General features: G+C 41.0%; 3 protein-coding genes across 3 annotated transcripts; 2 read left to right on the top strand and 1 right to left on the bottom strand.

Moving 5' to 3' along the window:
• The first annotated feature begins 3 nt into the window (after positions 1 to 3).
• On the top strand, positions 4 to 2,315 carry LOC147222998 (gremlin-1-like). The gene is made up of 2 exons (XM_086166793.1): positions 4 to 109; positions 246 to 2,315. Exon 2 carries the CDS (start codon positions 254 to 256, stop codon positions 782 to 784), a length of 531 nt encoding a protein of 176 aa, XP_086022919.1. The 5' UTR covers positions 4 to 109; positions 246 to 253; the 3' UTR covers positions 785 to 2,315.
• On the bottom strand, positions 1,611 to 10,332 carry LOC147222997 (formin-like). The gene is made up of 5 exons (XM_086166794.1): positions 9,347 to 10,332; positions 5,099 to 5,191; positions 3,006 to 3,155; positions 2,529 to 2,610; positions 1,611 to 1,714 (listed from the first exon to the last, which is right to left on the bottom strand). The coding sequence occupies exons 3-5, from the start codon at positions 3,113 to 3,115 to the stop codon at positions 1,670 to 1,672; spliced, it is 237 nt and encodes a 78-aa protein (XP_086022920.1). The 5' UTR covers positions 3,116 to 3,155; positions 5,099 to 5,191; positions 9,347 to 10,332; the 3' UTR covers positions 1,611 to 1,669.
• Positions 10,333 to 10,881: 549 nt separating this feature from the next.
• Positions 10,882 to 14,575, top strand: LOC147222996 (uncharacterized). Its single transcript, XM_086167610.1, has 6 exons — positions 10,882 to 10,899; positions 11,313 to 11,393; positions 12,235 to 12,309; positions 13,973 to 14,047; positions 14,137 to 14,226; positions 14,369 to 14,575. Exons 1-6 carry the CDS (start codon positions 10,882 to 10,884, stop codon positions 14,495 to 14,497), a joined length of 468 nt encoding a protein of 155 aa, XP_086023736.1. The 3' UTR covers positions 14,498 to 14,575.
• Positions 14,576 to 15,886: the final 1,311 nt, after the last annotated feature.

The following is a 15,886-nucleotide window of genomic DNA, read 5'->3' as shown; positions in this document are numbered from 1 at the left end:
CAAGTTGACAACCTTCACAGTTTCATTCATAAAGTCACGACAGAAGACGCTGGACTTTTCAGGAGAAACTTGGAGCTCTTTGGACATATTTTATTCGGGCCAACCGCAGGCAAGCGCATCTCCTTTTCATTCTCAAAAACGCAATCACTTTGGGTAATGCGTAATGCGCGCGTAATTCACCTCTTATTACAACTGATTAACGTGGTGTTTGTTTTTGTTTTCGTTTTTTTCCCCCCACCTTACAGCTGCAGAAATGAGGACACGGTCTCTTCTGACGGCTGTAGCGCTGCTGCTCAGCACGCTCAGGAATCCAGACGCCGCGACGTTTCAAGGCGCTTTCCCGCATCCAAACAAATCCAATCCAAACGAATCCGGGAGATGCCAGCAGCCTCCCATCGGTGGATTCCTCTCTCGGGGAACGGGGTCTCTCACCACGACCGACGAGGTGCTGGAGTCCAGCCAGGAGGCGCTGCACGTTACCGAGCGCCGGTACCTGCGCTTGGACTGGTGCAAGACGCAGCCGCTGAAGCAAACCATCCGGGAGGAAGGCTGCCTGAGCCGCACCATCATCAACCGCTTCTGCTACGGACAGTGCAACTCCTTCTACATCCCGCGGCACGTCTACCAGGACGGTAACGCTTTCCAGTCCTGCTCCGCCTGCAAACCCAAGACCTACAGCACCGTCACCTACACCCTCTTCTGCCCGGGGAAAAACCCCAGCACCCGGAAAAAACGGGTCCAGCGCGTCAAGCAGTGCCGCTGCACGACTATTGACACGGACTGACAGCACAGGCCGGGAGATCAGCATCCGCTACCCCGGCGAGGACGCAGCTGGCTCGGCATCTGGAACTCTCAAGCCACCGGTCCAAATAATCCATTCGACGAAAGACATAAAAAAGGCCTCTTAGAATCATGTGAGACATGTTTCTGAGTAGTTCATTACCATTCCCTTTTTTTTGATATGATTGCAACTGACCAAAGAACTAATTTATGTATTGCTATGGGGTTTTTTTTTGTTGTTTTTTTTAACAAAATTTTAGATTATTGCATTGGGACTTGGGCGTTGGCATTCTGGTGAAGAGAAGTCACCTTGCCTGGATGAAGGAGGAGTTTGAAATGTATGTGTCGCAGGATGGAGCAAAGGAGAGGAATACTCAACAGAAAATGGATGAAGGCTCATCTTTCAAGGAGAGGGCGGGATGTTGGGATGGTTGTATTGTTTCCACTGTGTGGGATTTGGGTTCAGGGCCGGGTGTTCTGTTTTTGAAGACAACCTGCACTACTAAAAGCCACTTAATTTTCACGAGTGTGCCTAAGTGTGTGTCGTGTAAAGCGACTTGTGAATAAAACAGTTTTCAAGCTTTCGATGTCACGATTCTCCCATCACTGATTTTATTGGGAAAAAAAAAGTGGACTACTCAAGCCATAAGCCTTCAGTGCAAAATTAAATCTATACAGAGACCAATCTATCACTGATTTGCACTTTATTGCACAAAATGCTCTTTGTAATCAAAATTCAAATACACATACGTATGCGTGCGTGTTATTATTCTGTCAATGTCAGAACAGACAAATGCTAAACATAGTACAAGTTTGGTTTATTTCTCTGCATCCCATCTGGATGAGGTGTTTTTGGAATCCTCTTCATGCTACAGTTTTCCTGAGTGTCTCAAGTCGAAGACATGTTGGCTTCTTTCTGTCGCAGGCGTTCTTTCTGTCGGGGGACAGAATATGATCAGTGCCAGGGAAAAAATGCACCAGTAGCAAATATACACCGGTAAGAGGCCAGATTCAAGTAACAGAATGTATTTTTGCTTGGCAGAAATATTTATACTCAAATGATCAGCTGACCTACTTCTAATAAGCAATTGGTTTTTGAAAATCTCAGTTACAAGTGAAAGTCCTCAGCTGGAAAGGTCATGAAAATAAAAATATGGAATCATTTTTGATTAATGTATTTGCATATTATGACAACGAATTATATAAAAATCTCATTTATAGAGTTCTTGGGTGAAACGTCTATTGTATTTTTTTTTATATATACTTTTTATTTCAATAAAAACAAAGTACAGCTCATGGAAATTATGCAATAATTCATTACATTAGTGTTTTTAACCGACTTTGACTTGTGTTCGTGAAAACGGTTACCATGAGTGCGTATTGACTGTTGATCTTGCCCCCCCGGTTTAAAGCAGTAGTATTTATCAGAATATTGCATGTTCGATGAGCCTGCTGTCTTAAAGATCATTGAGATGGGGAGATTTATTACCCAGGAGAGTGTGTTGGAGGAGGGTTTTTGCATATTTAGGCTGCGGTTTGAGACATTTTGTGATTATGTAATTACCATAGCTTCAGTCCAATGTTGTTTTAGAATCACTGTGCTTTGGGTTGCTTTGTAATTATAATTGTACTTTCAACTAATTTTGCGGGATGATTGACTCTTTGTGGCAAATCTTCTAAGTGATCGTCGCATTTTTCCAACGTGTAAGATATAGCACATATCCGTGCGTCTATGAAATCTGTCTTACCAGGCTGTTAGGGTTAATTTTTCTCGTTTCCACCTTCTTCTCTCCCGTAATCCTCTTCACCGACTGCTGTTCCTCATTTAGCCTGCGACAAAAAAGTGCCAGGAACAGTCACTCCAAATTAATCTTAAACTCCCAGCTTAAGTTTCAGAATTATTTTTCTTTCCCCATTCATCCATCCAAGCTGAAATGAATGAATGAAGCCAGTATCAATACAATCCTGGTTTTGATCAAACCCAAAAAACAAACCCTCCTTCCCTCCGAGGCATCACATTTATTGTAGTTCATTTATCTGTGACAGTAAAACACTTTCACACATAATTTATTCGATTCTCAAAAGAATTCGTTCCGTAGAGGAAAGAGCTATGGCACATTGTTACCTTACATCATTTCCATATTTTCCAAAGGGAGAGCTCTTTTTTCCCCCTTATTTTGTTTTATTATTTTTTTTTTATTTGGAAATCACAATATGGTTGTTACCTGTCTTTGGAGATGCTCTTGTTCTCCCGTTTCCACCTGACCTTGAAGTCAGCGCAAAACTCATACCACAGCATGAAGAAGTGTCCCGAGCTCACCTCCTTCTCTCCCATCTTCGGCCTCAGCCCAAAATATGCAACCAGGTCCTGAAAGCTGAGCAAAAGGGGGAAAGAGGTCAGGGGCCATTGTCTGATCCCTATCTGAGTGTCTCGCCGTTCCTCAGTACCTGCCCTATCTGCTTCAAATACACACACGCACGCGCACACACACACACACACACACACACACACACACACACACACGCAGGCACATGCACACAGACACACATACACACACACATACAAACACCGAATTCTAGTTAAGGGGGCACTGTATTTTCGATGGGAGCGTGTGGTTTGAAGTGGAGGTAGGAATTGATTTGTTTTTTGGGTTAATAGAGTCTTAAATCATTGGTCAAGATAAGAAAATTGTGAAATTCTGTGTAATAGGTCCTCGGGGGAACATCTGTATTCTTGTGAGGAGAATATATGCACCGGGAAAATGCAAAGTGATAACACAATATTTGTAAACCACCAGAGTAATGAAAGTCATGAATGGTTGCTTTTATATCTTTTAATTTTTTTCAGCTTGGGGAGAGCATCTAATATCCAGTCTTCAAGACTTTGTACATATTAATGTCAAAGTTTTTGGTGCTTTTTGGTGAGTCAGGTTTATATAAATGTAATTTATGAATGATTACCTTTCACATTATGAGACTGGAGTGCTTACCTGTGTAACTGAAGTGAGTCAACAGGGCATTGAAAATGAATATTAAATATTTATAGTGAAGCCAGGATTTATAAGTGACTTAAATATCAGACGCAATATCACTGCTCTGTCAGTATTGTTCGAGAATCTGTGTTCTTTTACCTTTGTATTTATTTATGACATACTAAATGTGAGAGCGCAAAGACCAGACATCCCTCTCCCTTTTTTTTTGATATTTAATTTATTTTATTCCCTGAGTTAGCAACTTGCTCCTTTCCTCTCACTCGCTGTTCGTAAGTATGTAGTACCACATTCCACCACAGGGGGGCATGAAATCAACTGTGATTAGTTTGCCGAGACACGGTCACAGCATTAGTTCAGTGCTGTGTCGGCGGCAAAGAGGTTGGACGCCAGTAATGTGGCTAATGTCTGTGTTACAGGTAAATATTTACAACGACACGTAAATAGGTAGAAACGAGTGAAAGAGTCCCGGGGAAGTGAGTGAATGGCCGTTTAACTTGTAGGGTTTAGGTCGACAGTAGCTTGGGTAGTGCTAATAGCATGAGATCGCTAGCCGCTAGCTAACTGTAGCCTCGTGGCGGGACTACTGTATATTGGAGCCGAGTGTCGGTTTGGAATGTGTGTAAATGTACGTGTACAGAGGGGAAATGGGAGCAATGCTATACTTGTTTTGTAAATAAGGAAAACTGTGTTTAGTTTGCCGAGACGCGGTCACAGCATTAGTTCAGTGCTGTGTCGGCGGCAAAGAGGTTGACGCCAGTGATGTGGCTAATGTCTGTGTTACAGCCGACGATAAAACCCGCAAAACCTACACACTGAATCATCATCATTCACGTGTGCAACATAAAGACAATACTATGTATACTAGTACAATATTATGTACCTAATTACAAGCAAATGATTTTATAAATATAACCCTTGTAAAAGACTGTTATATATGTATCGTCTTGAAGTAATTCTTGGTGCTACAGTTCTCTAAACACATTTAACATTTCCAGTGTATTAGATAAGAGCTATTACTTCACAATTTTTACGTTTTTTTTTAACGCATATTATTCTATTATATCAGGTGCTTTTTAGGCCTTATATATATTGAGGTCATAATGTTCTTGCCTATGAAAATCACCAAGGTGGATGTATTCATTTATCTGTTTTTATTTATTCACATTTTCTCTCCTGTGTCCAAAATGGGCATTTTTTTTATATGAAATGGGAGTTTAAAAAATGGAACAATCTGTTTGTTGCAGGTCGACATGTTCAAGGAAAGCGTATCCAATAAAGTGAGAGATAACCTGCCACATAACAGGAGACCTCACTCACAAACTCACCGCTGAGAATGAAGGCTTCCATCCTGTCTTTGAAGGGTTGCAGGTGTTCCTCAGGTGAGTTGGAGCAAACCCTCTGCACGTTCTTTTCACAACCTGAAAGAAAATATATTTTTCAGAAATAGCAACTCATTGGAGATGTAGATGTGGGTGCTTTACAGAAAAATTGACATATTTGTCAATATTGGGATGTCATTTTTTTTCCCCTTTCTTAAACAATCGTGAATTTGGACAGGAAAAGGACAGGAAGAACCGGCTGCTGTTAAATGTGATTTTCTTCAGTTTCAGCTTCAATTTGCACAATGACAATCTTTAAAGTAGAGGTCGGTTTTCACATTAATTGCTAAAAGAGAAAATTTAGTCTTTGTGGAAAGTATTCTTGTGTGAGACAAATAGGTGTGATGACGATAACACTTTATTATGGAACAAATCCAAGTGCAATAATCAGTAGATGAAAATGTCTTATGGTGAGCTGAAGGCTCCAAGAATGGGTTTTAACTAGCAACCCAGCATTTGAATTCAAATAAACCCTGGATTTTTTTTAAAGCTGGATATGGAGGTGGTGGAATAGAGGGGATTTTAATGTAGCAATTATTATTTCAGTTTCACCAACCCACATACACACACACATACACGACACATTTTAATACATATGTGCTGGAGAGGTTTGTGAAATAAAACTAAAACAGGAATGCAATGCAAGCTAAGAACGCAGCAGGCCTTTACTCTCCATTGGACAATAAAAATAACATATACACGTAGGCACAAGAAGATTTCGAAATGAATTCCCCGTGACCTGGATGACTGAGAACTTCCACGCACAACATATACGCATGGCCATATAAATGTACATTTACTGTACATATACAACCACTGAGTTCTCCATCATGCCTTGCTTTAGTGTTTATGTTTTGATGAAAACTCATATAATTGAATTTTTTTTCCCAAGCCTTTCTCCCTTTTGGATTTTTCAGTGATATTTTCAATGCGTTTCAATGTACAGTATTTGAGCCACGACGAATTTCAACCACACCTCTCCAGTACTCGAGATTCAATTTGACAAGTAACTTTAACTTAAATAATGCATCTAATAAAAGGTAGGAGAGCGACAGAGAAACAGATGTGGGAAGTTAAAGTACCGCCACCTGTGGACGGAGAGGTTATCCCCCCACCTTCCCTCCCCTCCTCTCTGATATCACTTGCTGAGATTCACCTTGAGATGGCGACTGCAAGCTCCGCTCCCTCTCCCGCTGTCCCTCCGCCAGTTGGCGACTCAGGGATTGCTCTGCATCCAATCAGTGGATCAGAGGAGCCAGTCTGCTCAGCCAGTCATAATAGAGGCTGCACCCCCACCCCGACGCTCGATCAACATCTCCCAGATAAGATTACAAAAGAATACTGTTTTCATTCGGGATTTGTGTAAACTGTGGAGGCGGGTATCTCTTTCTGCATTGTGTGGCCAGCCTTTCTTTCTTCTGTCTGTTTTTAGTGCCTAACATGTTTGCTATTTCAAGCCAAAGAGGGTTATAGACCTTCATGTGAACATGTCTCTCAGATGCGAGAGCAAATGACGTGTTTGATGATCACCTCATAAATGGCTCTCTAACACTGACAAGTTTGGACAGGAAATGGCGTAAATCCTACGGATCCCATAAAGAACGTGGAGTTGTTAATGTGTCAAAGCCTGAAAAAATGTAAGACGAAATCATGGGTCTTAAAATGTCAGTCTTGAATCAGTTTTCCACATGTAGAGACTCCAGAACAGCTTAGGGGGAAAAAGGCTTTCCTTGTCTTTCCCCATTAAAGTTGCTTTCGGGTTGTGGAATGTTTTTCCTGGGGTCGTGACTGATTGTCATGTGCTTGTAATTGTAAAGCCTTTTCAGAATCATTTGCGGTTTCAACCATGAGTCGGTGGAAAATAAAAAGGACTGACATGAGTATAACGGTTTTTACACCTCTATTTGCTCCGGAACTGTATTGGCAGGTTGGAAAGGCGCCATCGACCAGAATGTAGGGCCGAGATTTGGTCCGGAGGAGGTCCGACACTGAACCGTGTAATGGTTTGTTTGCAGTGTGAAAGCACTTGTTTTGAATGGCTTGGTTTTTAGACCAAACAGGGAGGCTATATTCAGTCATTTCACAACAGAAGAAGTAAAGCTGATGAAAGAAGAAGAATCACATTGCCAAGCAGGCAATACCTAGTGTCACCCTTGAAAAGCTCATGTAATGCAAGACTTTATTATGGCTAACTGAGATCTGTGCCCAAATCTGGCACTGCTGTTATTCGAGTATTCTGTTATAATAATACAATTATAATCAATTATAAGGGCCAAGCAGCTCCCATAAGCCATGATCATAATCTATAGCACAAAACCTCTTTACTGCGGTTACAACACCAACCACATAAAATGCATGCACATCGCAACGCCTGCTTTGAAAATTAGGTTGAGACATTCAGGTGTCAAAAACATAACAAGACGGCTCAGACTTAATCGTCTTTGAGAGATGCTCACCAGGCAGAGTAGAATAAGGGGTTATATGATCAACTGTAGTTTCTTCAAATTGCTGTTGGATCAACATAAGAAACACTCATCCTCTTCCCGATTGGCCCCTGATAACATGACAATGTTACATATTTTTTACAGACCATTTTTCTTGTAGAAATTCTGGTCGTAATGCCAAACATTACGCTCACCCCCTCAAAAGAAAGAAAGGAACCTGGGAAAAGTTTCATTAGTGAATGAACACAGTGAGAAACATCTAACTGCCAAGGAGACAGATGTTCGGGGGGAAATGCAGCGAGTGTCTCACAGCGATCACTTGCTGTAGAGCTTAAATACAAAGGTTATTTCTTATCACTTCGACAAGTATGACACTATGTGCTGCTTTTTTTAAAACCTAAGACAGCTCAGTATCGTGTTTGGAAAGCAGTCAACGACATTCGATATCCAGAACTTGTACCAGGAAAAATACATCACTGCTTAATATCGATGATGCAGAAATGATATGGAATCTATTTGGACTGTAAGATGGATTCTAACTCCCTGCCACAAACTAATGGGAAACAATCTTCTTCGATCGAATTGGTTCTTTACACACATTGCGGTGTGTTTGGATCTCCTTCAACATGGCTGACTTAAAATCTGTTGGGAAACATTTCATTCCAACCAAACCGAAAACACAGTGAGAGTGAAGGATGACAAAAGTAGGCATGAGGGTGGTTCAAACAGGCGGCATATAAGGAACCTGCGCCTGCAAATCCAGATAACGCGGTGGTTAGGGTAGACGAGCCGATTAGATAAAGCTGCGTTGAAAGCTAAAGAAAGCTATCTGCGGCACACATCTGGGGGCCACACTGGAGACTAGGTGATACAGCTGAGGTTAAAGGTCAGCACCTGTGTACTGTGGCCTGTGCAGAGATGCTACAGATACTGGAGGTATGGAGATTACACAAGTAGGAAGCTATGGTCTCCCTGCACTGGCGACAGGGGCACAAAGGCACAACGATGGGAGATCTGATGGGCGGGAGGATTAGAAGCTGGATCTAAAAGGCGCCATGCCAGTATCAGCAGCATGACTCCTAGTCGTCTCAGAATACGCGCATGTGCACGTGGAAACACACACGAAATGAACTGCGTGCAGAGACAGATGTATTCGCAGGGATACAACAATGTACTGGCTGGGGTTTATGTGGAAGCATTGTCTCCGACGTCTAGTTGAACAGGCTGGCATGCGTCATATGGGCACACTTAGGGAGAAAAGAGAGTAGGGAGAGAGGGATAAGAAAGACGAGAGGAAACCGTTTGTTCTGAAGCTTTTGTGACCTCAAGTTTGGTCAATGAACTGGGCCTTTAGCTCAAAGTATAAACAGTTTCTTGACGGCTGGGGCCAGTGATGGGAAACCGGGGTTGGTGAGACGTGGGGGTGTCGGAGGAAAAACGATGCCAGACTCGGCCGAGGTCTGGTCTGCGGGAACCTCTCGGGAGCAACGCGATAGAGTTTCGCAGACTGTCTGAGGTTTTCAAACAAAAAAAAACACAACAAAATGACCACAAGGCGTCACCCAGTCACATGGATGCTAAGGCTCACCGGCTGTCTGACTTCATGTTTTGGGGAACGTGTGTAGCCATTTAATAGGAGTACGGCAGGAGAATGGGGGTATACATTACACCAAGGGGGGGGTGGTCGGGATGTTTTCAAATAAAAATGAGTTAGAAGAGACAGGACGACAGCAGTTATGACATCACATACTTGTCAGATCTCGTCCCAGCTGTCTCAACTTTCTGTTGAGGTTGTCAAAATTGATCTGCATTGCCACGAAGACGTCTTGAGGTTCAGGAAGTGGGAACATACTTTTGTCCGTGCCTGCGTTCTGGGGACAGAAAAATAAATCATTTTGAGAGTTTTGGTGAGCGTTGGCAATGGCCTCACAGCACGGAGTCTGTCTGTCCGTGTCTGTGTGGGTTTCCTCCCACAGTCCAGCAGGTCAATTGGAAAAAATTGGGAATATTGCAGCGAATGAGTGAGTGAGTGCATGTTTGTCTCTATATGCAGCCCTGCCATTGACTGTCAACCAGTCCAGGGTGAACCCCATCATGAATATGATGATTCATATCCATACAGAAAACTGGGCAGGTGCAATATCGAATTACCTTCGTTTTGACAAGCATTTTATGTGTACACTTTAGGATTTGTAATAATATCTCAGTAACTGAGGATTTTTTTAAATTAAATGCAATTCAAAAAAATCCGCTAGGGGGCGCACTATTTTGATCCGAGTAGATGACACTCAGCATCACTGAGTCGGACCAATCAGCAGACGTTATCAATGTACTACCTGCTGCTTGTTATGTCGTTGTTTCTACCCTGTTCTCTACCTCCCCGGTACGCCCTCATTAGCCAAAATGTCATTATCAAAACAGAGAAAAGTAGTAAAAGAGTGTAGAATTTTCAAAGAAAAATGGACTACGTCCTATTTATTTACGGAGACACGTGGGAAACCTTTGTGCTTAGCGTGTCTGCAACAAGTTTCGGTATTTAAGGAATATAATATTCTGCGCCACTACGAGACTCATCAGAGTGAAAAATATGACCGCTTTCAAAGACAACTGAGAAAAGATAAGATCAAAGAATTGCTGGCGGGTCTGAGGAAACAGGGCCACTTTCACCCCATTTTGAATTTGATGGCAGTGACACAAACAGTTGGAAGAGGGGGATTTTAACTATTCTGCTGCATATCAATATATGTATTTATGAAGGTATGTATTTATATATGAATTATTGATTTTATTGTCAATAATTCATTGCTTTGCAATTGAAGACTATCAGCCAGAATGAAAGGAAAGGTATACAAGACAGTGTTGAGGCCAGCAGCGATGTCATATGATCTAGAAATAGCGACAATGATGAAAAGACAGGATCTATGGATGTAGTGAAAGAGGATATGAAGTTAGTTGGTGTGAGAGAGGAGGATACAGAGAATGAGGTTCAGTGGAGAGGGTTTATTCACTGTGGCGACCTCTGAAGCGAAAAGCTGAAAGGAAAAGAAGAAGAAGACGAATTGTTAATAAAAAAATGATAAAAAATGTCTTGATTTATTGTTGTTGAATTTTGGATATTTGTGAGTGTCCTGGGTACATCAAATTCAAAAAACGTTTATGTGTGTCTGATACTCAGCTTTCCAGAATGAGCTGCAGAATTACAGAGCTGCAGACTCTCCTCTGACACAAAGAAGACCCCTCCTGGGCCTACAAAGAACGAACAGACACACAAGTAAGAGCCAGACCATGATTAGTTTACCTTATGTGGGAACAATTCAAGAAATTAAAAAAACACTTAACATACTCAACCAGGTACTTTCTAATTTGCAGGGTTGTGCCTTCTGCTGTTGACATCCCTATCAAATGACAAACATTTATTAAAAGATTGGATGTAAATTATTTGTCAACTGTGGTATTTTATACACTCATGTATGTTTGAGTCCAACTCAAATTGATTTACTATTTCTTTAATACCAATAGCTGTCATTTACTTTTGCTGACAGGTACAAAAACTGAAAGTAAGTATCTGACTTCTAGACATCTGAATATTGTACATCTAGTGTCCAGAAAGGGGTTGGACAATCAATGAGGGGCATAGCATCCCTCACCTCCATCCTATTTAAATATAGCCTAGATGTTCTGCATTCAGTTTCATTTATTTGTTGCATTTCAGATAGCCAACCTGGAGCAGTAGGTTCTTCAGGGTGGAGAGAAGTCTGAAGTCTGCAGAACAGCATATCGCAGAGAAACAGCAGGAGGTCGGTAAACAAGTTTGTAACTTGTGTTCAACCATTTGAGGAACAGGCTTAAAAGTCCCCTGAGCGGACCAGTATATTGGCTTACCCTTTGAAATATACTGTATATTCCACAGTATTATTAAAGATTTTATACTAAGCTCAACACATGATGCAACTCAAACACATTTGTTGTAATTTTAAGCCAATATCTAGGTATGCACCTATTTATTATGTTCACTGTGAATTCACATTCTCCCATTCAGCTATCCTCTCCTTATCTCTTGGAAAACAGTGTTGACTTTCATTGCTGTTTTTTTAACCTTTTGCTGCAAACGCATGCCTGCATTATTCATGTATATCCACTACTCAAGGATAATAGAAATAGTAAAATGGTTAGTCACATTTGCCTATCCCTCCCTATCGTTTTCTTTTAGCCCTTACTGCAACCAATTTATGTCATTGAATGACATAAGAATGCATTGCTTAGGTAAATTAATGGGAACTCCAAAGATCAAAAACGTATTCTATTTATTAGGACTTTTTGTGTGTCACTGACAATTAATTTTATTAGAATAGGGCTATAATAACATATTAAGGCCAAAAGGTGCTCATAGTTAGGGCTCCATTTAAGAAAATCTAAATGTGGCTATTGTATAGCCCGACTCTTGTTGCACATGGAATTGACAGAAAATAGAATTACAGCAATTGAATTGAAGCTTTAGATTAATGATCATTGTCATTATTGTTGTTTTAGCTAAAATTGCTCAGTTAGACCCCCATTATAGATGAAAACAAAATGTTCTCATTCGCCTTTTACATTATCCAGTTCATTTCAATACTTTACCATGTAATTGTATCTTAGGAAGAACAGTGGGCTGCAGAGAAGGCCTCTTTGGAGCAGCAGCTTTGCCATCTTGAGCAGAAGGAACTGGAGAAGGTCAGCCATTTGGAGAAGGACCTCACCTTGCTACAGAAAGACAGAAACACGATGCAGGAAAATATTGTAGCTGCTCTCGCAACTAACATTTGTTCTCCCGTATCTCTCAGTTCTAAATACTTGCATAAAATGGTCAATTGCTAAGTGACTTGCCACCCTTTGTTAATATGCATTCTAAATTATCTGATCAAGCATGAACAGGTGTAATTGTATTGGCTTACGTTGACAGCCTGATCACAATCAGAGGGAATCCAAGAAAGTGCAAAGTAAAGGAAATAGATTTAACAACTGGTTTTGAATTTATTAGAACAATGCTTAAAATAGAACTAGTCTGTATGTTTTCTAGAGGAATAAAGTTGATGAGCCACACAATGAAGTTATTGGACAGTGGTGAAAACTCAGATTTCTTAGCACAAGTATGCTCTGTGCCTTTGTAGATCCAGGAAAAAAACATACAGCAGGATGTGGAGAGAGGAACTATGGAACTGTGTGAGGGAGGCTCCAGTGGCAGTATCTGAGAGTGGTGCAGGACATGTGTGAGAGCTATAAGAGTTGTGAGGTGTGCCATAGGTGTGACAGGGGAGTCCAACACGGAGATGGGACTATATCAGGGACCAGCTCAGCTCAGGTTAGACAGGAACGGACTGTGATGTTTGCAGATGACATTGAGATCTGTAGTGACAGCAGGGAACAGGTTAAGGAAAATCTAGAGAGGTGGAGGTATGCTCTGGAAAGGAGAGGAATGAAGGTTAGTCACAGCAGGACAGAGTATATGTATGTGAATGAAAGGAAGATAGAACGGCGAGGCTACAGGGAGTGGCGATCAAGAAGTTGGAGGATTTTAAGTAGCTACGGTCAACAGTCCTGATCAGTGGAGAGTCTGGAAAAGAGGTGAAGAAACTCATTCAAAGCAATAAGTATCAGCCAGAATGAAAGATAAGGTGAACAAGATGGTGGGGAGACCAGCGGTGTTATGGTTTAGACAGTGGCATCGAGGAAAAGACAGAGTAAGCAGAGCTGGAGGTAGCAGAGTTGAAAATATTTAGGTTTTCTTTAGGAGGGACGATGATGGACAGGATCAGGAATGAGTCCATCAGTGGGCCTGGACATGTTAGATGTTTTACTGATAAGGTCAGAGAGGCCTGCAATGGTTGATGAAAAGAAAGATTTATGGATGTAATGAAAGAAGAAATGAAGTTAGTTGGTGTTAGAAAAGAGGACACAGAGAATGGGGTTAGATGGAGAAGGCTGATTTGCTGTGGCAACCCCTGAAGGGAGGAGCCGAAAGGAAAACTGAGATGGTTTGGGCATGTACAGAGAAGGCATAGTGACTATACTGGTAGAAGCATAGGCTTCTGGCTGGAACTGTCAGGCAGGAGGAAGACCGAAGAGGAGATTTATAGATGTAGTGAAAGAGAAGAGGAAAGGTGAGTCTCGGACAGAGGGTAAGGACTTTGAATATTGGGATTATGACAGGAAAAGGAAGAGTTAGTTGGCATGATGTAGAGAAGAAGGTGGATATACTGTGTGTCCAGGTGGAAAGGTAGTAAGCTTAGGAGCAGGTTTTAAGTTGTAATATACTGTAAGAGAGTAGGTTTATAAGGCTGGCATGAACACGGCCTTTGGTGTCCATTTGTAAATAATACTTGCAGTTGTGTTCCAGGTTGTGCTGGAGAAGGAGAGAAACAAAGCAGACTCCACTTTGACGAAGAGGACAGAAGAGCTTGAGAACATCAGGGTTAGAACGACTGGACTACAATGGTTTAATTTTTTTTTCTCCCAGAACGGTGTGTATTGTCAATCTATGCTTTCTGTGTGTTTTTACAGGCAGAGCTTATCAGCCAGCAGACTTTGGGCATTGAAATCACTAAAGCTCTAGAAGAGAGCAGGCAACAGAGGAATAATCTGCAGTCACAGGTCTGTGCAACATAGACACATACTGCCATATGATTACCTGTCATCCATGTTAGCTTCAGTTTGGGATCGAAGTTGAGCCCCTTTAGCTTATTTTTGTTTGTTTGTTTGTTATCATGGTATAATGGCTTGTCTTTTATTCCAGATTGGAGAGCTGAGCTCTTCGCTACAGATGTCCCGGCAAGAGGTGCCCACTCTGACTGAGCAACTAGCTCTTAGACCAGGAAATAAAGACCCTCCAGAATGGTATTCACACATTTTGGATCCCTTATAGGCAAATAACATTTTTGTTTCTGTCTGTTGTGTCAGTTGTGTAAAAGATTATTACACACTCTATGTGCTTCACACTGTACTCACAACTAAAGTGTAAACTGATTTAAAACAAACAAAAAAAAACTTGATTGTTTTCAAGCTAATTATTTTTTTGTTAAATATCTCTGTGTATTTGACTGTAACTTTCTTATTAATTTGTGTCATTCTTATTAAATCACTTTTAATTTGATAAATTTAAGGACGATGTCTCAAAATTAAATCACAGAAAACACAATCAATGGTAAAAACTGAAATGAAATATGCAGATTGTTTAAAAAAATAAGTTAGAAAATCAATCTTCATGTCATTCAAATGAAAATATTATTTGTCATAGTTGCAATAACCGACTGTGTCATCAGTATTTCCCATTACTTACAAATTATGAGAACATTTATATTTCTGCCACATACGTTTGGTTTAAGGAATATTTACTTTTGAAACGGGTGTTACGGGTATGTTGAAGCAGAAAAAAAATCTGTGTGTGTTGTGGATCAATAAAGTTATTCTGATTATATTATAACTAAAGTAAATAATAACTTCCATATCTATTTGTTCCCAACTGTATGTAATGTCGGTCACAATGATACATTTGTGTGTGTGTGTGTGTGTGTGTGTGTGTGTGTGTGTGTGTGTGTGTGTGTGTGTGTGTGTGTCTGTGTGTCAGTGTGAGTGTGAGTGTGTGTGAGTGTGAGTGTGAGTGTGAGTGTGTGTGTGAGTGTGAGAGACTGGACAGGCATCCCGGGAAATGCTGCAGCAGGTGTTGGTGCAGCAGCGGGTCCAGCTAGATCAGAGCTAAGCTGCTCAGCCAGACGCAGCAGCTTGATAGCTGCCAGGCACGGGTTAGAACCAAACCACATACACACACACACTGAATGAAAAAGCTTTTTTCAACTAACAGAAGCTGGCGGTGGTAATGTATTGTGTATAATTTAAACAAATTAATTAAATATTCATTATAGCTTTAGTAGTAATACTCAATTTTATGTTTTTTTTTACTATTTTATGTTTTATGATGTCTTAAAGTCCTCTCACAACCTCACCGCTAAAGATCACAAACCCAAGCACATTTTATGTCTTTTTTGTGATATTAATATGTTTATCATCTTAGATACCTTATAAGCCTTTCTTCTTCCATTGAATCTCCAAAAATGTCAAACCGTTAATGTGATGTTTGTGTATGTGTGTGGTGTAGATGTCCTATTTGGAGGTGGAGGTTGAGACCCTGATAGAGCAGCTCCCAGTCCCTGCCATGTGTGAAGAGTAATTGAACGGCATTGTAAAAACACACTGAGGAAGCCGTGCACAAGGATCATACATTTCTTTGTGGATTTCTGTGTTGAAATCCTGGCAG

The sequence above is a fragment of the Fistularia commersonii genome, chromosome 20 (genome assembly GCF_037954325.1).
Source record: "Fistularia commersonii isolate RoL2024-O1a breed Wild chromosome 20, RoL_Fcom_v1.0, whole genome shotgun sequence".
Taxonomy (NCBI): Eukaryota; Metazoa; Chordata; class Actinopteri; order Syngnathiformes; family Fistulariidae; genus Fistularia; species Fistularia commersonii.
The sequence above is the reverse complement of the archived record's forward strand: the minus strand, read 5'-3'. Positions and strand labels throughout refer to the sequence as shown.

Excerpts from the sequence above, each read along its gene's own strand:
- LOC147222998 (XM_086166793.1), top strand. The coding sequence starts at position 254 with ATGAGGACACGGTCTCTTCTGACGGCTGTAGCGCTGCTGCTCAGCACG.
- LOC147222996 (XM_086167610.1), top strand. Across the intron at positions 12,310-13,972 it reads AGCAGAAGGAACTGGAGAAG|GTTGTGCTGGAGAAGGAGAG; the intron begins GTCAGCCATTTG and ends GTTGTGTTCCAG. Across the intron at positions 14,227-14,368 it reads GGAATAATCTGCAGTCACAG|ATTGGAGAGCTGAGCTCTTC; the intron begins GTCTGTGCAACA and ends CTTTTATTCCAG.
- LOC147222997 (XM_086166794.1), bottom strand. The coding sequence starts at position 3,115 with ATGGGAGAGAAGGAGGTGAGCTCGGGACACTTCTTCATGCTGTGGTAT. Across the intron at positions 2,611-3,005 it reads AAGAGCATCTCCAAAGACAG|GCTAAATGAGGAACAGCAGT; the intron begins GTAACAACCATA and ends TTTTTGTCGCAG. Across the intron at positions 1,715-2,528 it reads AAATTAACCCTAACAGCCTG|AAAGAACGCCTGCGACAGAA; the intron begins GTAAGACAGATT and ends GTCCCCCGACAG.